At 39.5% G+C, this 26,799-nt stretch overlaps 4 protein-coding genes across 6 annotated transcripts in view; 2 read left to right on the top strand and 2 right to left on the bottom strand.

Moving 5' to 3' along the window:
• Positions 1–4,662: 4,662 nt before the first annotated feature.
• On the bottom strand, positions 4,663–10,725 carry ube2d1b (ubiquitin-conjugating enzyme E2D 1b). The gene is made up of 7 exons (XM_076298528.1): positions 10,536–10,725; positions 8,611–8,674; positions 8,460–8,491; positions 8,212–8,289; positions 6,783–6,888; positions 5,690–5,783; positions 4,663–5,205 (listed from the first exon to the last, which is right to left on the bottom strand). The coding sequence occupies exons 1-7, from the start codon at positions 10,557–10,559 to the stop codon at positions 5,160–5,162; spliced, it is 444 nt and encodes a 147-aa protein (XP_076154643.1). The 5' UTR covers positions 10,560–10,725; the 3' UTR covers positions 4,663–5,159.
• Positions 10,726–10,997: 272 nt separating this feature from the next.
• On the top strand, positions 10,998–15,842 carry tfam (transcription factor A, mitochondrial). Its single transcript, XM_076298526.1, has 7 exons — positions 10,998–11,209; positions 11,629–11,756; positions 12,171–12,241; positions 13,487–13,636; positions 13,992–14,087; positions 14,402–14,458; positions 14,965–15,842. The coding sequence occupies exons 1-7, from the start codon at positions 11,127–11,129 to the stop codon at positions 15,232–15,234; spliced, it is 855 nt and encodes a 284-aa protein (XP_076154641.1). The 5' UTR covers positions 10,998–11,126; the 3' UTR covers positions 15,235–15,842.
• A 4-nt stretch (positions 15,843–15,846) lies between these two features.
• LOC143138091 (DNA-directed RNA polymerase III subunit RPC4) lies at positions 15,847–22,991 on the bottom strand. 3 transcript variants are annotated; one of them, XM_076298525.1, is made up of 9 exons: positions 22,836–22,991; positions 22,249–22,435; positions 22,010–22,056; positions 21,771–21,916; positions 21,527–21,651; positions 21,224–21,323; positions 20,574–20,809; positions 20,189–20,341; positions 15,847–16,169 (listed from the first exon to the last, which is right to left on the bottom strand). In XM_076298525.1, the coding sequence occupies exons 2-9, from the start codon at positions 22,423–22,425 to the stop codon at positions 16,020–16,022; spliced, it is 1,134 nt and encodes a 377-aa protein (XP_076154640.1). In that variant the 5' UTR covers positions 22,426–22,435; positions 22,836–22,991; the 3' UTR covers positions 15,847–16,019. The 3 variants fall into 3 exon arrangements, with proteins under 3 accessions (XP_076154640.1, XP_076154638.1, XP_076154639.1); XM_076298523.1 differs by having other exon boundaries at positions 22,249–22,426; positions 22,836–22,989; XM_076298524.1 differs by lacking the exon at positions 22,836–22,991 and having other exon boundaries at positions 22,249–22,680.
• Positions 22,992–23,370: 379 nt separating this feature from the next.
• bicc1 (BicC family RNA binding protein 1) overlaps positions 23,371–26,799 on the top strand; it is an 85,854-nt gene continuing 82,425 nt past the window's right edge. The window contains exon 1 of the mRNA XM_076298522.1: positions 23,371–24,100. Within this exon, the coding sequence (XP_076154637.1) occupies positions 23,908–24,100 (193 nt within the window). The 5' untranslated portion in view covers positions 23,371–23,907. The remainder of the gene's footprint in view (positions 24,101–26,799) is intronic.

The raw sequence follows: 26,799 nt of genomic DNA, 5'->3' as shown, positions 1-26,799 counted from the left end.
ACACAGACAGACACACACACATAAAGACACACGCACACACATACACTCAGTAGACATGTAGGCATACATATGCACGAACGTACACGCACACACAGACTCACACGCAAGCACAAACATACCCACACGCATGCACACATATAAACACACACACATGCAGGCAAGCAGGCACACACACATAAACACCCACCCACACACACCATTACCCCCACACACACCCACTCACAAGTGAACACAAACACACACACAGAAGCACATGTACATAAAAGCAATTGCACACATGCACACACTCATTTACATATAAAAAAGTTGTAAGAGAAGGGGATGGAGTAGGAGACAAATTGACAAGCGTGATTTATTTTTGCGGAGAGAATGTGCAGAACAGAGGGGCGGTCATATTTTGTACCGCTTTGTGGTACATCTAGTTGTAGCAGTATTTATTGTTATCTAAAGTCTCCTTTGCAATGTACCTTGGATTTCATTCCACATTTTGTTGGATAAAAGCATTTGCTAAATGAATACATGTATATAAATACAGCGGGGAAAATAAGTATTGAACACGTCAATTTTTTTCAGTAAGTATACTTCCAGTGAGGCTATTCACATGAAATTTTCACCAGACATTAGTATTAACTAATAATCCACACATATAAAAAACATTAATGTCCATAAGTAGAGTTATGAGTAAAAACGTGGAATGGCACAGGAAAAAAGTATTTAACACGCTAAGACAAAGCAGTACACAAAGGCAAGGAAGGAATGAGCAAGGAATGAGCTAGAATTTATATAAGTAATTAGAGAGTAATTATCCCTCCTCTCTGTGCAAATTAATATAAGCTGGGTTAGATATATACATATTGATGGCCTATAAAAAGGTTTTTCGTTACCAAGGTCACACAAGAAACATTTCATGATGGGTAAAAGCAAAGAGTTCTCCCAAGACTTTTGCAACCTTATTTTGCAAAACAAAAAATGGAACTGGTAGCAGATGCATTTCAAAACTCTGCAAGTGGAAGGAACATCACTGCATCATCAACCGGCCATGCACAGGATCTCCTCGCAAGATTTCTGACCAGGAAGTCAGAAGGATAGTCAGAGGAGTAGTCCAACAGCCAAGGAGCCAAGCTCCAGAAGGACTTGGAGGCAGCAGGTGCAATTGTTACAAAGAAAATCATAGGTAATGCACTCCACCGCCATGGCCTCTATGAACGCTCACCCTGCGTGATTATTACTGAAGAAAAACATGTCGAAGCTCCTTGAAAGTTTGCTACACATTTGGACAAACCTATGGAATACTGAGAGAATGTATGGTCAGGCGAGAGCCAAATTGAACTTTTTGGATGTCATACACCATGTTTGGAGGGGAAATGACACTGTGCATCACCCTAAAAATACCATACCAACAGTGAGATTTGGAGGTGGAGGCATCATGGTGTGGGGCTGTTTTTCATCTCATACTGGCAGACTTCATATAGTTGAAGAAATGATGAATGGAGTCATTTTGTTCTGGGAGAATCTTGTCATCCACCAGGATGATGAGGATGAGACATGGCTAGACCTTCCAGTAGGACAATGATCAAAAGCATTCAGCAAAGGAAACTCTCAATTGGTTTCAGAGAAAGGAAATCAAGGCCCTGACTTAAATCCAATTGAATAGTTTCGGAAGTTAAGTAAAAATCAGTGTTCACAAGAGGGACCCCTGGAATCTTCAATATTGAAAGACTATCTGTTTAAAAGAAAAATCACACCTGAATACTGCAACTGATTAGTTTCGTCATAAATGCCTTGAAGCTGATATTACAAATAAAGGATTTTCCACAAAGTATTTAAGAAATTTCAGTAGGAATACTTTTTCCTGTGACATTCTACTTTATTACACAGAACTCTATAGACTTTAATGTCTGGTGAAAATGTAATGCAGATAGCCTCATTGGAAGTATACACTCTTAAAAAAATGTTGACATGTTCAATACTTATTTTACCCGCTGTACATTACATCAGTTGGTATGGCAACTGAACACCAGCCATTAGCAAGAAGTCGTTTCAGCAGTGTTCCTGACACAACTATCCCCCCACCCCCATTATAGCCCCAAACCCAGGCAACCTCAGCGATCTCCGTGGAGACTTCAGGTCGACCACTAACAGCATGTCAGAAATAAATGAATTTGGGAGGAGAGGCAAGGAAAGACGAACGGGGTCTGTGACTGAGTCATCCAGAGCAAATCTCTGAGGATTACTGAAGCGCCCCCTCCAATCTCCTGCCATTCCCCACTCCCTTCTTCACCACCTGGTAACTCATTAAGGCTGTCCTTGCCTCCCAGAAGGCCCAAATCATGCAATTAAATTACAGTCTCTGCCCCTTCTGGTCATTCATTATTATGCTAATGATGAATACAGGTCCGTGTTAGGCATTTCATTCTCTGTGGATCTCTCTTCAAGAGTAAGGAACCCTATACCCAACCTCTGCTCTACCCAACTGACACGGTCTCCTTCTCTCTCCCTATCTGTCTTAAATAAACCTTCACTTTAATCTAAGATGAGCTGGCAGTGGTGTTTTCAAAGGTCAAATTGCCCCTGGTGTGCAGCACTTCTGACAGGCATCAACCGAGGTGACACACACACACACACACACACACACACACACACACAAAACACAACGTGACCACTTTAGTTACATAAAAATAGGGGATGTGGATCATTAAAAAAAAAAAAAAAAAACACGGTCAACCTGAAATGTAAACAAGCTACTTGGGCATATGATTACACACAGGTGCCTATTTTCAGTATGGAAAACTGTTTTTTAATAAGGGCACTGGAGTGCACCATCTGAAGTGAAGGAGCTTCTCTGGCTCAGCGCTGCTCACCACACTGGGTGTTTTTGATCGTGTCAAATGGAGTGGGGGTCTTTATAAAGGCCAACTCTAAATGGCATCCTCACTGTCTATGTACATCAGAGCTACTGGCCTCACTCAAGGCGCAGGTGCATTACTGCGAGATGTTTACAACTCCTTTGTGTGATTGTTTGTCTGCAATCTTTCTGGTGTATGTGTGTCTCACACTCTTCAGAGTGTGTTTCATTTTCACATCGTGTTTTTCTAGCACCATGTCTTGTTTCCTGTATAAGCCATGCAATCCTCTATTTTCTATGTGTAGCTGTTAGTCTTGCAGTGTGTATCCCTGTGGGACCTGTCTTACCAATCACTTTATAATGGATAGTCTTGTACCCGCCAAATTATAGCCAGCATGCATAACTGTCAAACATAACCCTGATACACTATGCATGTTGGCAATATTACAATATTCACTCTTCCAAAACAGTCAGTGTCACAGGCTACAGTCCATATACAGGAGGAGTCATGCACAGAGTAGCCTATTTTTCACTTGTGAATAGCCTACCCGTAAAAGCAAAGGTAAGCAAATCCTAAGTTACGCACATTTCAAAATGCAAATGTGTTAGTTGTGAATGACAATTACAAGTTAGTGTTTTACTGTCTGTTGTTAACAAGTGAATCATGGCGTCTATTCTGTTCATAATAAATTATTCTGCCTTTATACCTGAATCACTCATTAATACACCTTCCCTACGCAACCAAAGGCAGGGGCTGGAGAATCTGAATAATTAAAAGGAGTCCAGATTGTGTTGGGTGAGTCATACCATCTGAAGTACTTCTGACATTAACAGGTTGAAAGTCCACTATAGTTATATAGTGCTGCCCCCCAGTGGATTAATCCACCTACTTCACATCTCTGACAGAGTTGTACGATATTGGGCTGTTATAAAGAAAAAATGCTTTGAGGACTGTGCATATATGGCATTTGCTAGACACATACTTCAAACTATGTTTGAGTACAGTGAGGGTGAGCATTAAATTGTTCTGTAGGATAAATATGGGTCTAAAAGTTGATAATAAACCTGGATGGGTTGTTAGGTCAAGAATATGGATAATGTGTGTCAAGTGCCTGTGTTATTTATCTATGGGTACAAATAAAGAAGCTTCAACCAGAACCCAGCAAATTTAAACATCATATAACACCTCCAATTATCCCCCATTTCGTTCGAAAATTCTAAAACAACGTTTTTTAATACTTCAAAATAGCATTTGATAAATTAACCTTACATTTCAGTAGCCATGTGTGTAGATTTGAACAAAACTGGTTTGGTTCTTACCGGGGCTTTTACTGCCTGAAATATCCAATTTTGTTTACCACACTCGGAGGTTAGTGCTGGCCTGGTGGGTCGTCTACTTCCACCCTTTCACACAGCACATGAACGGTTAGAACGAGAATTCTCGTCACTACTTCAAAATTTCACTGGAGCTCCAAGCAGATTTGTACACGCAGCCTTACAACACTGTTTACAGCTCTTCGAGTCACGGTAAAATGTCATTTTTGGTACACAGCTTATTTACATACACCAGTGGTGTGGGTGCGTTTCTTTAGGAATCCGCCTTGTATCCGTTTGTATAGAAATTAATAGTTAGTGACACATACACACAAGAGGACGGAAACCTGGGACTGGTGGTAATAGGGGGCGTTCCGATACAGTACACATTTAGGACCTCTATACATACAGAATAATATAGGGTCATGAAGTGGTGTAGAGGTTAGGTCAGTTTGGGAGAAATACATACACTTATTTTTTGCAGGAAAGACAAAAAAGACCACAACTTTTAAAATCGATATTTAATGCAAAATAATAAAAATAGATTCAGTATAGTCTTTACACTATACAATAAAAATCTCTAAATGAAAATGAAGATCAACTAAAAACAAAAAAAAAATGAAAAATACAATATTTTTAAGTCCTTAATTTCCCTCTTTACTTGGTCACCTCACCAAAACGCCATGTCTCAATTCTCTTAAATAAGATTTACAAAATGAAGAAAAAAAAGAGAAAAAGTGCCCAAAAAAGGGTGGAAAGGGGAGCGAAATGCACACGATGTGCATGTCCACAAAAACTGCCTCCGTTATGGTCCGTGCTCCACCCGTAAAACCTAACTCCTATGCTCTAGAAATGGTCATGTCAGTTGGTAAATGTTAACAGTATGATGTGTTTTAATAATATCGTCTAAGTTTATTTTTTTTTCTTAAGATACTAGGAATTTACAGTGGTTTGTGACTCAAAAATGGCCAGTTCTGTAAAGGTTTGTTTTGTTGTTGTTTCACATTGCATACTTTTGGGTCCACTCTCTTGCTAGTCTGTTGTATCTGAAATAAATAAATAACAAAGAACATTATTAAGGAGGTGCTACGTTTTGATAAGCAGAGTATTACCTTCAAATGAATCTTCTCATAAAAAAAAACACACCTTTGCCCACACTTAAGTTAGCATGCTGGGTGCACTTTTGACCATCATGCTTTATTTTACCATGCTGAGCAATCACATTCCATGGATCTCATATCATTAAGATTACATAGTAAATGGACAAAAGGACAAAAACCTCCTTGATGGCATGTCCAGCTAATTTCATTCCAGCACCTTAATTTTACAATACAAAACGCACTTACAACTTAAACTATTCAGGCCTTGTGTCCAACTTGTGTTCAATTATGGCTGGACAACAACAAATGAATTGTGCCTTATAGGACTGGTATACACGGTATCGCTTACACACCTTATGCGGTAATTAAATTGCATATTGGGTGTACAATCACCATGATTAATGGCATACAACCATGAAGACATACTCACTTTTCTTTGTCTGATTTGTAGATGTGTGCAATGTCTGGCACTAAAGGATCATCAGGGTTTGGGTCACAAAGCAAAGAACATATGGACAACAGAACTGCAACACAGTTAAGGATAACAGACAATCAGACAAGGAGTAGCGATATCAATTGACATTAGGTGGATGGGTGGGTAGGTAGGTGTGCCAAAGTCCTATTTGATCTGCCACTTGTGCATAAATAAAACACACGCATCTATGAGATCTATCAGTTATCTGACAACGACCCTTTCCCGATGGTCCCGATGGTGACTTGTTGAGGGTGTGCGTCATATCCTCTAGTACTAGTATTGACAGATGCAGTGGTAATTCCTAGCTTTAGTCTTCTCCGCACTGTAGCTTAAAAGGTATTCTATTGCTGTAGCTTAAATGTTAATCTATTGCTGTAGCTTAAATGTTATTCTATTGCTGTATCTTAAATGTTAATCTATTGCTGTATCTTAAATGTTAATCTATGGCTGTAGCTTAAATGTTAATCTATTGCTGTAGCTGTAGCTTAAATGTTATTCTATTGCTGTAAGTCGCTTTGGATAAACGTGTCTGCCAAATGAATAACTGTAAAGGTCATGGGCTTCATACAAATGTGAGTATACCTGTAAACAAATCCATGGTTATGTCAGAACCTGTTTCCGCTAGGGAAAGTGAAGTTCATCCCAAAGCTGAGTGCAGTATTATACCCTACAAGCTAATCAAGGGTACTTAGTTTAGCTATAAAGGTGATTCCCACCCGGGTGCACTCTGTAACCAACGGGGTGGGGGGGTAGGGACTAGTTTCAGAAAGGACCAGTCACATCTATCCGTTAGTCATTCTGTCCAGAAATGCTAAACTGAAGGAGCATGACAACAAGGTGACAATAAAAAAAAAAATCCAAGCCCTTGTAAAATAATGGAGTTAATGTGACAATAAAAACAGTATTGAGCACATAATATTTAATTCAGAATATTCATTCATTCATCTACTTGTACTTTTTCTAACCATTTTCATCACTGTCTGTTTACCAATGGAATATTTAGGTGATATGCGCAGACATATGCATTGTGATATGTTTACATCCTTACCTTTTGATACCGTTAGAGCAGGAGACCACTGTGATCGTAAGATATCCAAACAGATACTGCCATTACTGTTGATGTTTGGGTGATATATTTTTGTGGTGAAAGCAACCTGGGAGAGATGAGCGCATTAGATGAATTACAACTTTTGTGGTCAGAGGAGAGGAGGCTGCATTTAACATCAGGTTGTAAATCACAGAAAATCACGATTTACTTGCAATTCTCAAAATGATTCAGTGTTTAAAAAAAAAAACAATGAATATGTTAAGATGAAATATGACTTTTATGGGCGCAATACCGCATACCCTCAGTATACCCAATACCCATACAGAGCACACAAACTTATGAAAATGTATATCATTCATTTAAAATATCTGCTAAACAAATAAATGCATATCTTTCCTACAATAGCCTACCACTATGTATGATACAATTAATTTGTTATCTGCTTTTTACAATTAGTATTCAGTTCCCACCACCACAGTTTCTTATACTGACCAAAGCATTGGTGATCTACCAGTAGAGGGTATTGCTATTAGGTTTGTGTGTGTGTGTGTGTGTGTGTGTGTGATTTAGTATTATTAATGAAACCAACACATCTGTTATAGATCTGGAAATTGGCTGTTCTTTTGATGCCTACATGGACACCTGCTATGCCTCAAACCTGTTAAAATATCAACCCCTGAATAATGCCTTAAATAACTGTAGATACAAATGTAATACCATTGTCTTAATCTTTGGTAGTCTGGGCCATGTACATAAAATGTATGTGTGTGGCCTACAGATTTGTGGACTCTCCAAGAAAAAGTAAAAAAAATTAGTACTGACAAAGTACTGTTTTGTGTCAGCTGTAATTGGTAGCCTCTTTATGTGTAAACACAGGTGTGACCTTTATGTGCACATCATGGCGTTAAACTTGTTAACTGTTATTAGATACTCCTTTTCAGCAAAATGTGGATCTCGTCATGATACTTATCCTACTTGCCAATCCAAATAAAGAATTAAAATGTGTGTGTGTGTGTGTGTGAGAGAGAGAGGGGGGGGGGGGTCAGTGAGGGTGTGTGTGTGCAAATTGTCATGCAAGCTGGAGGGTCACCATATCTTGGTCATCCTACATGATCCAGATGTGGATCAGAATCCCCTACACACACACCTCAACAGAAAAACTATAGGGGCAGGAATCTGCAGTCAGCCAACTGTTCTTGTTTTTAATCTGACTGAGATATGCTCAATGTGATGTAGACAATAATATCTAATTTGCATAATCAAAAATACACTCTTTCTGAGCCAACCTTTCAAAATCCTTGGGTGCCTGTTCTTCACACTAATGAATGCTGCATGGTTCAAAGTGAGATTTTCCTTTATTTGAATAAAATGGATTGATTCATTCATGACATAACAATGATTACAAATAATAGATGCAAATGGTAATTACCTTTGGTGGTTTGAAAGGATAATCTGTAGGAAAGTGAATTGTGAGAAAGAAGACACCTCCTTGGTATGGACTGTCACTCTGCAATAAAATAAAATAAAAAAAAGTGTGTGAATATAACAATGTACACATTTCATTTTGTCAGCCCTATATGTTGCGCTAACTAAAGGTATAAATATGTGTATACAAACTAAAGTGCTGTAGTGAAAAGACGCAACCAAACTCTGAAGGCTTAGCCCAAGAGTACTCACAGGGCCCATGATTGTAGCTTGCCAGTGGAACACTGCAAAACAAGAGAAAATATTCCTGAATAAACAAAGAAAGAGAGGAAAGACATACAAAAGAAACCAAGAATTCACAGAAAACATGACAAGAGGACCACAAGACAGCTTCTGTACATACTGTCCTCTCCAACAGGTCCAGCCGAACACTGGGCAGGGGGGTCCCTTTGAAGATCATGGAGCTCCTACAAGAGAATTAGACAAAAACAAAAGCAGAAGAAGTTTAAATGACTCGGAAATATAGATTAGTCTGACTTCACCTTTCACAAGGGAGAGCATTCCACAAAATTAAGTTGTGACAAATGCAGGCTGTCATTAGTATTGTTCAATGACAAAGGCTTCCTACTCAAAGAGCACAATAGAGGATTCTAATCTTAATGTATCCAGTGGTTTATAAGGTTGCAGTCAAAAAGGACTGGATCAATGCAGCACATCTCTGAAATTTATTCAGTTTTCAACAATCATCTTCATCGTCCTGCTCTGACAGCAGGATTACAGAATACTTACATCTCATTCTAGTAATTCTACATTTCTGCTGGCATGTTTCCTCTTTGAAATCAAAAGTGATTATCAAGCACAGAGCAGGTTCAACAAGTTAAGTAGAACTATAGGATTCCACATTTACTCATGAAGCTAGTGAGCCGTTTTGAAGCTGCAACCCTGAAAAAACCTTCATACTTCCTACCACTAGATAGTTTGTACATTACTCTGGTCACTTTGATACAGCTGCGGAACTATACTTATGTAGGTGTATGCAACATATTGACCACAATCGGCCTGTTAGGCCTGTTCTGTTAGCTAGTTCAATCAAACACATTGGCAAGTGAAATCTAACTAGCTGACTTGCTAGCTAAGCAGTGATTCGCCAAACAAAGTGAACAATGTGCAAAATTAACACAATGCGACACAGCAATAGACCACAACACAGAGGACAAACGTTTAACGAGCTAGCTATGCGTATTATTCTTTCCAGAATGTTTTTGGGCTCACCATTCAGGGTAGTTAAACAAAGATGGACGTGACTATTCGTTTGCTTTATTGTAAGCTAACTGACCATAGTGTTCCCATCAGATTGCTAACGTTCGCATTAGCTTGCTAAACCTGAGAATTTCTAAACCTTACCGAGTTATCTAACGATCTAGGTCAAGTGTCAATTCCTAAAATTTTACAGGTGCGACAGCCTTGTATTAATTGTTCACTGCCAACTCAAATCAGGAACTGAATGAACATGAATAGCGAACCATTAAATGTCAACTTCTTGTTGTTTAGCTAACGTTAGCTGCCATTGCATCCCTTGTAGCTAACTAGTGACTACTAGCGAAAATCTTAACTAGCCAGCCAAAACTAACATCTAGCTCTACACTAAGATCTATTGTTAAAACGACAGAATGGATTTCCCAAACAACCATAGAAGTCTACATATAAAACACCGCACAACCCGTATTTTAACTGTACAAGTGTTAACAGACAAAGTGTGACACAATGCCCACATAAAGCATCGATAGTTAGCTAACTTAGCCATCACTTCACTGGTCAGTCGTAACGTTAATGTTAACGTTACATTTGTATAAGCCAGAAAACAATAGTTCGGAAAGCTAGCGTTAGTTGTTGTAGACTACGATTTACCTAGTAACGGACAAATATTCATGCCACTGCAAATATCTTTACAATCTTTCTCTACAACAATGATATTATAGAAGCTAGAAATTCTAAAGATAACAGCCCCACGGAATTACGCTACAACGACGAGCTAACATTAGCAGCTAGCCCTTTCACCGTTCACTGTTAACTGTAGCTAGCTACCATTAGCATTTCAAAGTTAAATATTAAAGGCAAATAATCCAACTGGAGTTAATTAAAGTCTAGATATATTAAGACTTGCGTAGTTTGGTAATAACAATCACATAAAATCACAACGTACGCAGATGTCCAACAAGGTTTATCTGGTTAACTGACGTTATGGTTACCTAGCCCTAGCTAGGGAAGAGTATTCAGCTATCTATGATCTGACTTTTTAATGTCTGTATTAACCAGTTTATTACGTACCTTTTGTATTCTTTTTAGAGCCATGGTATCGTTATTGTACTGTCTTTCAATCCTGTCGATGGGTATTAGATCTTATTGCTTGAAAGGTGCACAATACTTTCTGTATCCCTGAGTGTCTGAGGAACCAGTGAACAGTGGATACTGATAGGCTAGTAGAACACGGAGCACGGAGATACTTCAACGCAGGCTAGCTTCTGCTAACTGAATGTTTCAAAATAAAAGTCATCTTCTCATTTTATTCTCTTTCCAAACACAAATTAAATTTAACAAGAAAATGTCATATCTATAATTTCTTTATTCGTCGATTGTTTCTGTTAAAAGGAACAACGACTTGAAATTAAAGCCTGTGCATGGAATTACAAAATAAAAATGCACTGGACTCATTTCCAGATAGCGAAAGTACAGTTGTGAATGACAAACTATTACGCTAAAATGAACATTTCCCATAATGCAATCGTGCTTCTAAGGCGCCTTGTCTGTGCGTGCATGGGTGGCCTAACGCAAAATCATAACAGTCTAGATAAAGTTTGATTTCTGTTTTTGTATTGTTTTTTTCCGTTTGCATTAAGGTGTCTTGCGTTATCTACTGAAATGGCTCCCCTAAGCATAATGACAGCTGGCATCAACATTTTGACAAAATCGTTTGGTCTGTTCTCAACTGCATCTCTTGCAAGGTAAGTTAGCTACCTAGCTAAGAAGGTTAAAAGTTAGGAGGTTACTATGTAATCTTATGTCCGGGAGATTGATACTGTTGTCTTTGTTATTCCAGCTCATCCCTTTGCTATTATATAGCAAGCTTTAACTTGACTTTGCGGTATTTGTCAAGTGAATATGGCTAACGTTAGTGCTCTTATGGAATGTGTGAACTTGACATGCTAACGTTACTGTGTCTGGCGTTAGCCCGAGACATTCTGCAGTGCACTTTGTCTATCTGCCCTCTCGTTTTCAGTCCTTGTATTCAGAATTTATTGACAATATAAATATAGTATTTTGCAGTAGCTAATGCTTTGTATGTCACGCTTGATTAAGCTCAAGGAATGTGTTGAGGTTTAGACGTGTAGGCTGCCAGATGAATTTGTGTGTTGTTTTTCAGGTGCACATGTGCGATAACAGCAGCTACGCCTTTTAGCACGACTGCTGGGGGTCCACCCAAAAGACCACTCACAGGGTACATGCGATTTGTGAAAGAGCAGCGGCTGCAAGTCATTAAACAATATCCAGGTAAAACCATGTCAGCTTGTTGTGTACAGGGAGCGTGCGCAGGTCTGTGAAAGTGCAATTATGAATGACTATTTTCCAGACCTAGAAATGTGTGTGATGTTTGGATTATAGAAGTTACATTGCTCAATGCTTAGAGTAATATGCATATAGTCACCAAGGTTCAAGAAATATCAAATCACAAAGGTCAACATTCCAAGGAAAATACTGACTTGTCAACAACACTACAAAAAGTATAGGTGTCATTAAAAAAATGCATTACCATTTCAACCCTTTGTAATAAATGCTCTTTGAATAATAAGACAGGAGTATTTTGGATGTAGAACATTTTTTAGAGGATTGCAGTGAAATGTGGAAAATCAAGGTTCGTTGCCAGATCTCGTCCTTGTAAGACATGCACAACTTTGCTGATTTCAGATGTCAAAGCTGTTGAAGTTATCAAAAAGATTGCGGAGCAATGGAGGGTGCTAACACCTGAGCAAAAACGAGTAAGTTGTCTTGTATTCTTTAGAGACTTACATTGGAGATAAACAAACACATTTTGGCAACATATTAAAACAATGTGTTTCACTTCCCTTAGAGTGTGCATCTACATAGGCAGATTGGGTCATGGGCCTCGTGTCTACCTTTTCTGCGGGCCCTCTTACTGTGTGTCAACAATTTAACTGAAGCACCATCCTTAAATAGAAATAACTGAACAACCAAATACTTCCATAAGACAACACCGTTAGCCCACATAAGACAACATTCTTACAGAACAACAAACAACTCTTTAATAGTCATGTATGATAAATCTGTTTTCAGTCAGATCATATAGCAGCTATCTATCTTGCTAGCAATGACAGAAGTCAGAAACTACTCTTTCCCCTTCAGAGGTTACGCTAGACTTTTTTTTTAACCAAACAAAATGTCTGGTAATATTCTAGAATACCAGACATACTGCCGGACATGTTTTAAATAGTCATTTAATTGCTTATACATTTAAACGGCACTAAATCACAAACTATATATTTCAACAATGCAGTGTATTAAGCGTAGTCGGCACCAGCTGTTTGTTTAAGAGCAGCTTTGTACAAGCAGTGAAGAAGGGTACTGTACATTCATTCAGTGAAGTTGCGCACTCTGGTGCCGGCTAACGTAAACTCTGGTCCTCTTCTAACACCTCAAATCCAAAGGGGACTGGGCCTTTTCTGTTGTTGCATCTCGGCTCTTGAATAATTTTCCATAATCCCATATTAAATCCTTCTCCACCGTTGACAGTGTTAAATCTATTTATTATTCATTTGCATTTTGTTTTCTCAACTTTATTAATATTTGATTTGCCTTAGGCTTTAATATTATATATTATTTTGATTCTCATAATTTATTCCTTTTATGCTTTTTATCTGATATTTTTTTTTTTTTTTTTTTTTTTTTTTTTTAGTAGTAAATCACTTGTCTAATTTTTAAGTGCTTTGGCTTAACATCTGTTGTTTATATGAGGCCTCTAGTCTGCAGCCTATTTAGTCCTTGCATTTATCCACGCCTGTCTGTCTACACCACCACTAGAACATCATTTTGACATTCACTATTAATCACTATTGAGGAACAAAATCTCCTCACATCTGCACAAAATATCTACTGTATTGTTTACTGATCAACGTGTGTTTTTCTGTATTATTACCCAAGTCCTATTATTACTATGCACTACAGAACATTCTTAACATTGTCCTCTGTAAATGTTTGTCTCGTAGCCCTTTGAGCAGGCAGCTCTGTCTGAGCGGAACCAGTATAAGACGATCATGGAGAGGTACCAGGCCCAGCTGACCCCCGCACAGTCTGCAGCCATGGTGGAAGAGAAGAGACAGAAAAGGGCTAAAAGAAAAGCCATCAGGAAGAAGAGGGTGAGTCCCCACCCCAACCTCTTATCTGTCACGCTCTATTACTACAACTTTAGTATGTGTACAAAATACTAGGTAATGCGTCATTATGAACTGGCATGGCTATAGCTGGTAACAATCAAACAACAAAACCAGAAACTTACCTTCACTACATGGAGCCTATCGTGTGGAATTCTGAAATACTATTTGTGTGACACTCCGGTTTACAGCAAAAGCATTGCACTGTGTAGGCCGAGTGGGCGGACATAGTAAGTGAAATTTAAGAAACTTTGGAGCTGCTATAAAGACAAGCCTGAGACTCTAAAGGAACTGTTTACATATGATTGCATATGAGAGATTGTAATTTCTCTGCCTCTAGGAGCTGAATACCCTGGGGAAACCCAAGCGACCCAGAACAGGCTTCAACATTTTTATGTCGGAGCATTTTGAAGAGGCACGGGGAGTTACAATGCAGGTAATGGTCTGAAACACCATCAAGATGATGAATATGGTTGTTTTCCTGTAGGTGGTCCTCTGTTTACCTCGTTCTAACGCCTCAGGAGAGCTCTATGTTGGACATAATTTGAACAGGAAGTAAACTGACAAGAGTATGGGATTTAATGAAATGAATATGTGTGGTGTGATACTGATGTGTTACTTCTTATGGAGATGTATTTGTGATGGTGTAAGGTTGTCAGGTTGGCCCAATTGACTTGTTGAGACTTTAAGGAGTGCCTAGTTCATTGATACATTGATACCCAAAGGAAGTAACATGCTTTTTGTTCTCAGGCTAAGATGAAATCGCTGTTGGAGGACTGGAAAAACCTTTACATTACACAGAAGCAGGTGAGTCTGGCTGTCAAGTTTCACCTTAACAACATTACCTCTCCTATGACAAATACTTAAACCAGAGTTATTTAGTAATAGACAATCATTGCTTAATTGCAACAAGTTGACATGAACCGACAATTTTGCTAGATACTGTCTTGTTTGTGCAATATTCTACGTGCACGAACGGCTCCTCAGGTAGCTCATTTATTTCCGGTGGAGCGTAAACTGTGTTGTAATGGCATCTTCTGTTCCTTACATATTCACTCCGATACTGAATATCTCATTTACTCAATAAAAATAATTTTAACACACGCACAAATCCTTCTTTATCGCAACATACTAATTCACTAGGAGCAGCACCCAACCGGGTCCGTGTAGACAATTACATTAATAATAGCGGCAGGTTGAAACAAACGAGCCAGAAACAAACGAGCACACCGAGATCCTTTCGTGCATGTGGCCTATTGGTCATAATGATGAGCAGTCTCTCTCTAATCACTCTTCTCAACACCCTTCTCCAGGTGTACCTGCAGCTTGCAGAGGACGACAAAGTGCGTTACAAGAATGAGATGAAGACGTGGGAGGAGCACATGGTGGAGATTGGCAGGCAGGACCTGATCAGGAGGAAGGAGAGGACCACCAGGAGGACCTTGACCACCAAGGCTGGCAAGAAGACGGCCAAGTCCAAAGTCACAAAGTCAAAAACGGCAGCCAAAAAGACACCAGCGAAGCAAAATACGACCGCGACAAAAGGGATAAAAAAGACTGTAAGAACCACAAAGAAGGCGTGAGCTCGGGTGTCCATTTAGAAACCCCCGAAAGTGTTAACTGACCCTCCGTCCTGAATAAAAACATGTCGCAGGAAAGGGAGTTCTCTGTTGTGTCATTAGAGCTGTATACGCATAGTGTTGAAGGCATGAAACTACTCAAAACTGTGAAATAATCTCCCCCTATCGTTCACACATAAAACTGTGAGTTTATGATTTGTTATATTCAGTTTTGGTTCATTCCTGGCCTTCATGGTTGTTGTGATGTTTCAAGTTCAAACTAAAAACATCTAAAATTCGGTGTTCATTGAATTTGCAGACTTGGAGGCTTGATGTTGCCGGTGATAATTCATCTTGTTTGTTTTGATATCGTCTGTGGCCATGTTTAACCAGTTGTTGATAAAAAAATGAACTCTGCTATGGAAGGACTGAAACACTGAACTGACCTGCTGATTAACAAAAGGCCACAGAAAGTCAAAATAAGCTCTAGTCATCAGCTGATTCAGCTTGAATATTCAAACCTCACTTGAAAAAGCTTCATTGAGGAAGCCAGCTTTAAACGAGTTACTACCCCTTGTAGTTTGTCATACGTAAACGAATGTTATTGCTTATCATGCTTATCAAGTAGAACCATGATTTTGTATTCTACATCTTTATTCAATAAACATGTTTTCTAAATAAAAAAATAACATGCCATTATCTTTTTTACAGACATTCAAGCACATGAGTACAAAAAAATGAGCCTTAAATAGTGTATTTACATGAAATAAGTTTAAAAATAGCTGTGTGGTCGGCAAGCTGTATTAGGATCAGGACTTTCCCGAGGAGGAGCCAGAAGGTCGCTTGACACCCTGAAGGAGGGTCTGGAAGTCTGGAGAGCACACCAACTTGTGCTGGACGTTACCCAGCACACTCATGTCACCGGTGAGGCCATCAGAGAGACGCACCGACACTAATTGCTGTGGACAAAGAGATCAGTGTTAGCAACAACACATTCAGGGTAAGGTTCCTGTACATGGATTAAGCCTAGTAAAAATTGACACTAGGCCAAGACTAAGAGAACTCAAATGGAAAAAAAAGGAGTTAAGCTTGTCCATGTGTGGGAAACTTGTCTGAAAAGTCCTGACAAGTTTGAAAAGTCCTGACAAGTTAAGCTTGTCCATGTGTGGGAAACTTGTCTGAAAAGTCCTGACAAGTTTGAAAAGTCCTGACAAGTTAAGCTTGTCCATGTGTGGGAAACTTGAAACTTAAAAGTCCTGAAATGCTATTGATCTACCACCATATTAACAAAGAAAGAATGCTTGTAGTTTTGGCCACCATTAGCTCAACCTTGTTTTTGGGAAATGCACCTGTTCTGTGTCAGATGTGTGTATACATGTATCAAATGTGACACTAGCTATTTGAAACAAAAATCTCATATCTGAGAAGAAATGCACTGTAAAAAAATATAAATTATAGAACACACACATTCTTATTAAGAGGAAATATGAACATTATTGTAAAGTTTGCAGATAAAGGTGGGGCAATTGTGATACAAAATACTAAAGACTATATGACTGAAGCAATGAGACAATTAAACCACATACATTTTTATGAACAACTACCACAGAACCCAGTTGAGAAATACATGAAGGAAAGGGATGCTCTGCTGCTTAATGCTCTAGAAAATAAATGGTTAACAAAAAGTCAATATAAATTCTTAAAAACTGAGCATCTGGTTACTCCTGTCTTTTACTTACTACCTAAAATCCATAAAAAACTAGAAAACTCCCCAGGGAGACCTATAGTAGCAAGTAAAGATTCTCTGTCTGAACACCTGTCCCAATTTGTGAACCATTTTCTTAAGGTAATAGTGCACTCTTCCTTCTTACGTTGCTGATACCAGAGATGTTTTGAAGCTGCTGGATGATTTATATATACCAGAAAAGTCTTTCCTTGTAACTTTTGATGTTGAAAGCTTGTATACTAACATCCCTCATGAGGGTGGGTTGGAGGCCATGCATTTTTACCTCACATCTAGACATGATGATGCTTTTCCAACTGAATTACTGATGTTGATGACGAGGTTCATTTTAAAGTCCAACTATTTCATGTTTAATAATAAATACTTTTTACAGACCCAAGGAACAAGCATGGGTTCTCCATTTGCCCCTAATTATGCCAATGTATTTATGGGTTTGTGGGAAGACCGGTATGTTTTCAATAACAACCCATTTAAGGATAATATCCTGTTTTTTAAGCGTTTTATTGATGACATTTTGGTAATATTCATGGGTTCTGAAGATCAATTGTTGAAGTTTAATGATTACATCAATGGTACTCATCCATCTTTGCGCTTCACTATGGAACATAGTTGTGACAAAATACATTTCCTTGACCTACAGATAACTGTCAATGCAAACAGACATCGATCTTTAGAAAGAGTACTGATAGGAATACTATCCTACATGCATCAAGTTACCATCCTGAACATACCATTAAAAACATCCCATATGGACAGTTTATAAGATTAAAAAGAATATGCAGTGATGAAAATGATTACAAAATCAAAGTCAAAGAAATGTCCCAACGATTCATTCAAAGAGGATATGATCAGACCCTCATCGACCAATCGATTGAAAAAGCTAACAAAAGAGAAAGGACGGACTTATTGGATCCCTCGCCCAAAAATTCAGATGGTAGTCAGGTAACCTTTGTGTCGGAATATTGTACGGCTTCCAAACAGATTAAACAAATTGTTAAAACACATTGGGAAGTTCTAAAATGTGACCCTAGCCTTAGTCACCTGTCGTCTTTAAAACCTCAATTTTGTTTTAAAAGAGGCAAAAACATTAAAGATATGGTGGTCAGCTCTACATTTCAAGAACCCCCCAGGAAGAATTGGCTTGCTCAACAGGTGTATGGCAATTACAGATGTGGGAAATGCGCACATTGTTCAAATACATTTCACACAAAGTCTTTTAGTCACCCCCATTCTGGCAAGAAATATGAAATTAAAGATTTTATTAATTGCCTCTCAACTCATGTCATATATATGTTAAAATGTCCTTGTGGACTAATGTACATAGGGCAAACTAAACGCAATTTAAAATTAAGAATTGCGGAACATAAAGCAGCAATCAGAAATGGTAACTTTGATTATGCAATCGCAAGGCATTATAGAGATAAGAGTCATGGACCAGGCACTACCCTTAAGTTTATAGGTATTGAGAGGATCAAACCTCAGCCACGAGGAGGTAATTTAATTAAACAACTTTTAGGGCCCTATCATGACATTCTAAAGTGCATCGTCACTCGTCAAAAGTCTATTCAAATTTAGTAGGATGTCCAGTTCACATTGGGAGGGGTTTCGTTCTCAAAAGTGGAGCGCATGGCGTAACAAGGTGTTCCTAGGTCTTTTAATCAGTCATATGGGTGTGTTTGGGGCGTAACATCATTTTAAACCAATGAGAATGACATCTGTCATTCCCTTTAACGGCGCAATGCGCGATATGTCAAATAAATGCATCGGTATTTTGGCATTCAATGGCGCATTTGAAGGAGGCTGCTTGCGAGACCGTATGGAATAGTCATTCTTAAACCATGCTTTACTAAAACCTAGCATAGCCTTCATGCATTTGCACTCGTCTATTATTTGAACTCATTGGCAAAGTGAAACTAACTTCACCAAGGAGTCAGTCAACGACAAGACAGTTATATGCAGTTGCTTTCACTATTGACTGACAATGGGTTACCATCGAAAACATAGGCTGGAAAAAGCAACACTTACCCTAATGTTGCTCAAATGACTGAATAAAACAACATTTATCCTGCAGAGGAGTTGCTTATATCTCGTGACAGTGCGTCTTCAGCTGTGCTCCATACGTGTCTCTCGCCTCTCCCCTAATCACTTTTAACCGTCATTACCAATTTGCAAATGATGGTGAATAACTACTCATCATGAGATGTACAGTATTTCGTAATATCTTTATTCTAATTATGTTTCCCATTGTAATCGTGCAATTTGTAATGCTTTGCATGGACGTGCGCTGGTGTGCGTTCATGAATGATAGAAGGATGGTGCGTGCACCTGCCAATATGACTGTTGACATGCGCTCTTAAAATAGCATATGAACAACTCGCCATTGACGTCTGACCAGGTTTAGGTGGTGTATGATAGCGATTTTTAGATAATGCGCCAGGTCCCTCCCTAGGTTATTAATTGCCACACCCCTGGGCGCAATGCTTAAAAAATAAACATGCAAAATAACGAATTCAACTTCGCGCCGGTGAATAACGAACTTTACGCCATGCGCTGGTGACCGAAAATACAGCCCTTACAGAGAGAGGCCTTTTGGATACATGAACTCAACACAGTAGAACCATACGGTCTAAATGAGGTACTGGATTTAAGTGTATTCTTGGGATAAGATGTGTATGTAGAGTATATTTTTGTAAATAGATTATATTTTTGTAAATAGAGTATATTTTTGTATAGAGTGTATTTTTCTATGTAAATTAATTGTTGGTTGATATGGGTAATGACCGAAAAAATCTATTGTATTTTTGATGCAATATGTTTTTTGATACAAATATGCTTAAATGACATAGATTGTGTATATGTAGGCCTATATGCAAGCTAAAATATGCAGGATATTGAATTGATGATATTGATTGCAATTTCTGGTGTGTTAGAGTGTGGAGTACTTTCACTGGGTCAGGTGTGGTCATGTGATGATGTTACCACCTATTTCACCTGTGGGTGTCAGATTGACTGTGAACGTGAACCTGATGAAGCAACTTCCGAAACGCGTTGTTCACGCCAAATAAAGTCAGCAAAATATACCCTCCAGTGTGCGATGTATACTACTCTTTTGACACACATTCTTATATTGTCATATATCTCTAGTCAATTAAAACCACTCTTTCTTAGATGAAAGGCCCTTTTGATATCTGCTGACAGGTGTGTGTGTGTGTTTGACACTCAGATGGTGAGTACCTGTAGGAAGGAGAAAGCTGCTCCCTCGGACACGTCCAGTTTGATGTCCCCCAGCACCAGCTGCACTTTGCCAGACTTCCGGATCTGCAGTTTGCCAATCAGCCCTTCCGAGAAATCTGCTAGAACAGGTGCACTCTCTTTTCCCGTGGGCTCCTGAGGAGGATGGCAACGGATTGTGACAAGAGATGTTTACACTCTAAACATGCATACAATTTGTAGATGGTTCAGTGACAAACGTGGATAAAATAACTAAGTGGTAAACCTAAATAAAGAGCCCTTCATTCTCCAAAAGCAATGCCATACAGCTCTTCTTTACCATTAGGCCACTCTGAATTGACGTTGTGACCAAACCACAGCCTTGGAATACCCCTCTAACATACTTTACCTGTGTTTTTAATTTACTGGGATTCTTATCATCAGGCTTGTTGTCCTTTTTAGCGGATGTCTCAGTGCTTGTTGATGCTGGTTGGCCTGGGATGGTGTCGGGTAGCTGGATGAAGAGCAGTTCCTCCTGGTCAGAGAGGCTGAGCTGCTGAAAGAGTTCCCCCACTGCTGGCTGCTGAGGACCCACACATCCCAGACCCACTGGGGCTCTACTTTCTGTAACTGTCTTCTCTTTGCCTGTTTGAAAAGAAAAAAGGGATGGCCACATGCATTGCATGAAAGTAGTTTCCTCTGAAGGGTTTCACACTTACTCAAGTTGTCTCATCTCTGCCACAAAAGGCAAACTTCAAACCATGCAGTGGATAATTTACATGATGTGTTTTGAGCTCTCCTTTCAAAACACATTGTACATATTTATGCAGAGTACAGAGCTGTTGAACGTTATTTAGATAGCGCTGTGAGGTGCCAGGAAGTGAGTGGGAGAGAGAGATGGGGGTGAGATCAGGAAATGACCACGGATCAAATGCGAACCCGGGTCTTGGTAGAGTCAAGTTAAAGCTTTCATTCTTACTGGATTTACTGGACCACACAATCAGATGGAACCAAGTGTTGTTTCATGCCAAAGCTGTGCTATCAAGTGAACTAACTTACAAGAGGCTGAGGACTCCAGTAGGAAACTGCTTGACTGATACAGTGGGAGCTGGATAGGCCTCTGTCGCACATCGTTTTTAAGGCCAGGGTCATCTAAAAACTAGGGGGAAAAAAACATTGATGCAGAAATGTTATTGTGCATACAAGCTTCCATGCGTTTATAACACTTTGTTTCAATTCAAGTAATAAGTATGTAATAACATTGTTTTAACATAGCCTAACTATTTCCATAATTTCCACAGCACATGATGACAATATGCCGTAGTTAGGGGCTTATCTGTTATTATGAGACTAAAGACTTACATCATCGCGTTGTAGTTTTTGTAAAATCTCACTTTCGTCTTCCTGTGTCACTTTCTTTTCCTTTTTCACACATTTTGTCATGAGTGAGGGTCCACAATCACTCAGGTCTGTGTTGCCCCAGCTGCCTGGGTGAGAGTAGGATAAGACAGAAAGAGTAATGTGTTGGTAAAGACTGCCATACTTTAACACTCAGCAACAGGAGAAAATGTGTGTATTTGTGATAAGGTTTGCAATAATGTTTTACCTGTTTTCCTAATAGTGTCAGCAGGACCTTGCTCAAAAATTGAGTGTGACTGTATGACCTGAGGTCGCTCTCTTCTCCGCCTGGATTCTCTCTGCCTGTCCTCTCGCTTCTCCTTTTTAGGTGGTGTGCGTGTCTCCTCTCTAAGTCTTTGGACAAATTACGGGACATGTTATACAGGCAGGCATAGCAGTATTGGCTTGGTGAACCATTATGTATAGTAGTTAAGACAGCCTACATACTCATCTTTGCTTTTCCTGACAGAATGGACATTAGGCACAAAGGTTTTCTGTGAAAGCAATAATATAAATCTGATTGGAATGTGTTGTTCAACAGTATGTCTTTGGACACATATAGCTTTGCATTAGAGACGTTACACATCATACATCCCAAACATAACATTTGTAGTAGGCTACTTTTTCCATTTAGCTTTTGACTATGTTGCCAGTAGAGGCTCAGGGAGAGCAAGGAGACTGGTGACCTTTTTAAAGCCGCCTAGTGTGAGGTCTCTGGACCGCAGAGAGGTGAGCCTGCCTGGAGGAGGCGAGTTCAGTGATATGCGTCCGGCCAAGGCTCCCTTGCCGAGCGCGAAGGAAGACGGTCTAGGATTTGAGGCTCCCGGGTTAGCCACGGAATCGCCATCACCGGTGTCCGTCATTCTGAAAACACTCACAAACGAATCAAGTCAGAAAAAACTATAATACCGTTATGTAGCCTATAATCCATTGTCTATTGTAAATGTCAGGAAGTCGACCATATACATATAGCCAGGCTACATAAAATAACGCCGTGGATAGACTATTAACGATCAATTACATTCGTTTAAAACGTTTAATCAATGCAATGTTAAACATGTAAACAAACATCCGTAAACAAACGTTCGCGCGCAGAACTGTCAACTGCGCAGCGTCCCAAAACACAAGCCTCCATTTTGTTGTGGTTATACACCGGTTTTGCGCATCGTCTCGGACCTTCTACACAAGTATAACCCGTATATGGCTAGGTTGACATAGTATTCAGGCAGTACGTGTATGCAGACGCACTTGGAAGTCGAAATCGCCATCTCACCTATTGTCTTTTCAACCATAAAGAGTTATCGTGTAGCAGTCCTGTCTCAGCTGATTGTAACATTGAAACCACATACTCCAGTCACGTGATCTCGCCGTCAGAAGTCGCACTGCCTAACAAAGTAGCAGTGCTGGTTTGTAATGGTGTTTTTGTTATAGAAAACCAGCTATAAGACTCATGCCAATTTTTCAAAGAACAAAATATGTCTCCCTTTAGAGTTCCACTTATTTGATTTTCTTTTATCCTACGAATCCATGGGGTGGCAGCATTTACCAATAAAAAAAATGCTTAGGCTTTACTCCCTTTTGTGGTCATGATGGTCATTGATATTCAAAATGACCAACATTTACAATCAATTTACAAGCATTGTACACAATACAAGCTCAAAGTCGAAAGCCATACTGATTTATACCAAAATATTGATATGTTTATTTTATTTTGCATTACGCATGCTGTGCGCATGGCATTACTGTGATTACGCATGCATTACCGCATGGCATCAAGTGATACTTTTACTCTGCATTTACTAGTTTACTTTGCTAGTTGAAATTCTTACTTTACTCTGCATTTACTTAGCTAGTAGGAATTATTTTATTTGGCATAAGCCTACCTTGCTATCCTTTTCTTAAATGACTGCTGCAACATAAACTACAACCGTTATAATGGGTGAGCGTTAACATTTGAAATATGTTCAAATTACTGAGTTTTTAGTTTCAGTTAGTTCATTTTAAAGCCAATGTGTTCAATTATAGGTAGGGCAATGCATCGCTACAGCGTGGACGCTCGCGATGTATTTGGGGGAGGGTTTACTGTAGTTTAAAACGCACGCACGAACTTGGAAGTTTGCAAACATGCTGTCCTCTGGTCCAACTTGGATGCAGCCAGCGTAAGGGCGGTGCTTTGCTGAAGAAGAAAAGGCAACAGTTTAGTTGAAATAAATACGGTCCACACAATGACTGACGGTTATTCTTCAGCAAGACCAAGGAGGGATGAGTTTGACTAGAAGTTAAGCTTTGGAAGTTCTGGAACACAGTGTGTGGCGCTGTGGCAAGAGCGGTGCATTGTTGAAGCCATGGCCGCTCAGTGCGATTCCTTGAGCGGATACCTCCAACAGTCTGACCCGGGCTCCAACAGCGAGCGCAGCACTGACTCCCCTCTTCCCGTCTCAGAGGATGACACCGGTGGGCCCCCTGTCCCGCCAGACCCGGAGTGGACTGAGGAGAGATTCCGAGTGGACCGTAAGAAACTGGAGATCATGTTATTAGGTAAACCCAATCCTCTTAATCGAAAAAACCCAAGTACTGCTACTGTTGTAAAAAAGTGTACAAAACACAACGACAACATCGACCAAGAGTAGCGTTTACCTTTAAAAGTGTGTATACACAACACGCGGAGTTTTAGGCAGATAGATTTGGTAGGCCTATACAGAAGTGAAAAACATTGCGCAATTAAGTGAAAGAATTGGCTAAGTTTGCTCTTAATTTGGCGAAAATGTTACATATTTAATTATATATTTTATTTATAGGCTACGTGAATGTAGTCAACTAGTCTACAATGACTCTTGAAGCTGTTAACCGTATGGTAGGCTACATCAAAGCTTGTAGAGCTAATTGACAGTTTTCAGGAGTCAATTTGTAGTTGCCCTGCTCGTGTGAAAAAATGGTTGAATACAGTGCTATACAGTATCAGTTTATAAGTTATTATTTCCATTACAAATCGATAGGGGTCAGTGTGTAGGTCTCCTTTCCTATAGTAGGGTGGTAAACATCATCAACTGATCACAACTCTCCCTGATGAACAACTCTTCAACATTCATTGTTTTCTCTAGAGTGTAACCTTGTCTATCTACAATGAGGGCAACACTGTAAGCCTACCATTATTATTCATAATCAAGGCTACTAGGCCTACAACATAAATAGCTTAGTTGACACCAACTCAACAATTTTCTTTCTTTCTTTCTTTCTTTCTTTCTTTCTTTCATTCATCTGTTATTGCATTGGCCTAATGGCCTGCTTATCTAAAGCAATTGCGATTACTTCAGCAAAGGGGTCTTCATGCTGTTTCACAAGGGACGCACAACGCATACGTAAAATGTGTCAAGCTCTGTCGTAATTTTCTTTTGGCAGTATTTAGAATTTCACATTCCTTTAAAAGTCTCCTTGCTCTGGGTGGATCACTGTGGGGAAGTGAAGCCCCTCTCTGCTCTGGTTGTTAGCAAATGTTCTCATTCTCTGATTTGTGAAGTTGTACAGCACTTCTGTTGTTGTCGTCTATTTTCTGTGAGGTCTTTAGGTCCCAGGGGGAATTCCCAAGGAGTTTTAAAGTACTGTTTGTGGTTCTTGTGCCAAAACCTCTGGGCTGCAGTCAAGCAATGATCAATGAAATGCTTTAGAAAGTCATTAGGAGATCGGTTCAGGTCAGGAATTAACTTCAGAAATCAAAGTCTGAAATGCAGATTCCTCCGTTAACTGTTAGTCTCATCCGTCAGATTTTTCTTATCATAGGCACCTAACAACTGTGAGATGCCCAGACTCTCCATATTGCTGTTGTGTTAACAGAGACATTCACATTGGCATTTGACATTCATGGTATTTGAGGAAGAAAAGTCATTTCTGCTGTACACCTTTGATATGCATAATGGTGAAAACAAAATTAATAATAGCTCATTGCTAATTTTACATACTGAGGTTAATCTTTAATTAAATGGTTATTAAATAGTAATTACATTTATTATTTCAAGCTGCACTTGGCCTTTGTTTTCCGCCTGGCATGCAAATTTTAGTAATCATATAGCTAGACATACCTTAAAATAGAACAGTATGGGTATAGGTGCCTATGCATACTCTACTCCATATGTAAAATAATAGGATAATAGTAGATAACTGCACCTACACAGAAAGTTTGAATAACAGCCTATTAAGATTTCATCTTCATTGCCCCAATGCTAGCAACCTGTCAAGAGTTAAGCCCAATCTATGTGTGTCCCCGGGCTTGGCATCAGTGTGTTCAAGTCTGGCTTGCTGTCTCATCTCATGTAGAGTTGCCTATGGCACAGCTCTGTGCTTTGCCCGCCTCTGGGCTAAGCGAGCACAATGAAGTTCGAATGCTGATGGAATTAGAGATAGTGTTGACAAAGCACAGGGAATTTAGTTTGGATTATGGATTGGCTGCAGTCCAGCCCTGTCTAGTAAGGAAAGACACCACTTTGTCATATCACCTCTGGCATTTGGACGATAGTGTTATCTTTGTGTATGTATCAGTGTTATTTCTGAGTCTAGATTATAGGGATTTCCCTAGAGGTTATGATACCTACCCAAATAGCCAGTTGATTCTGAAACGGATCCTTGCCAGCACTGGGCCAAATCAGAGCCGGACCAGGCCTGCTTCAGAACCAGCTGCCCTGTGGGTGTGTGCAGCCTGTCTTGAGGTTCTGCGGTAGGCCTACAGTATCACAGTCACAATCTCATCTTAATTACTTCCTGCAGTTGAGATGCACAGTTGGGAACATGTCATGGCTATCATGCAGTCTCAGGACCAGATCTGACTGTGGTCCACTCTGACAGGAATGCAGGCCTGAGGGTGACATGTCCAAATTGGGGCTAGATTGTGGCTAAATGGGATTCAGACAATGCTGGGCTTTACTCCCGAAACCTGCCCACAGTATTTAAAGAGCAATGTTTACCAATTGTGTGGTCCTGTCTAGGGCTACACAATTTGCAGCACATATCTAAATGTTTTAGTGACAGATATTTCTGACAGATATTGTGATTGCGATTTGATGTGCAATATAATTTTTGAACGTCAAGCTTCAGTGTTTCAATTTCCCAAGTTTCGTTTGAAGTTGGGCCACTTCTGATTGGTGAGCATGCCTAGTGCAGAAGCACAGCACTTATGTGAAGTGAGCTTCACTGTCTGTCACACAAGGAGGATGACATGAATAAACATCATAGATGTGACAAGAGTA

Source organism: Alosa pseudoharengus, unplaced genomic scaffold (genome assembly GCF_046254945.1).
Source record: "Alosa pseudoharengus isolate Yale_2024_CS ecotype anadromous, Long Island Sound unplaced genomic scaffold, YU_APseudo_1.1 YU_APseudo_1.1_scf_21, whole genome shotgun sequence".
Taxonomy (NCBI): domain Eukaryota; kingdom Metazoa; phylum Chordata; class Actinopteri; order Clupeiformes; family Clupeidae; genus Alosa; species Alosa pseudoharengus.
The sequence above is the reverse complement of the archived record's forward strand: the minus strand, read 5'-3'. Positions and strand labels throughout refer to the sequence as shown.

Excerpts from the sequence above, each read along its gene's own strand:
- tfam (XM_076298526.1), top strand. The coding sequence starts at position 11,127 with ATGGCTCCCCTAAGCATAATGACAGCTGGCATCAACATTTTGACAAAA. Across the intron at positions 12,242-13,486 it reads TAACACCTGAGCAAAAACGA|CCCTTTGAGCAGGCAGCTCT; the intron begins GTAAGTTGTCTT and ends TTTGTCTCGTAG. Across the intron at positions 14,459-14,964 it reads TTTACATTACACAGAAGCAG|GTGTACCTGCAGCTTGCAGA; the intron begins GTGAGTCTGGCT and ends ACCCTTCTCCAG.
- LOC143138091 (XM_076298525.1), bottom strand. The coding sequence starts at position 22,425 with ATGACGGACACCGGTGATGGCGATTCCGTGGCTAACCCGGGAGCCTCA. Across the intron at positions 21,917-22,009 it reads GTCAGGAAAAGCAAAGATGA|ACTTAGAGAGGAGACACGCA; the intron begins GTATGTAGGCTG and ends ATTTGTCCAAAG. Across the intron at positions 20,342-20,573 it reads CCAGTAAATTAAAAACACAG|GAGCCCACGGGAAAAGAGAG; the intron begins GTAAAGTATGTT and ends CATCCTCCTCAG.
- ube2d1b (XM_076298528.1), bottom strand. The coding sequence starts at position 10,559 with ATGGCTCTAAAAAGAATACAAAAG. Across the intron at positions 8,675-10,535 it reads CTCTAAAAAGAATACAAAAG|GAGCTCCATGATCTTCAAAG; the intron begins GTACGTAATAAA and ends ATTCTCTTGTAG. Across the intron at positions 6,889-8,211 it reads ATCCTTTCAAACCACCAAAG|GTTGCTTTCACCACAAAAAT; the intron begins GTAATTACCATT and ends CATCTCTCCCAG.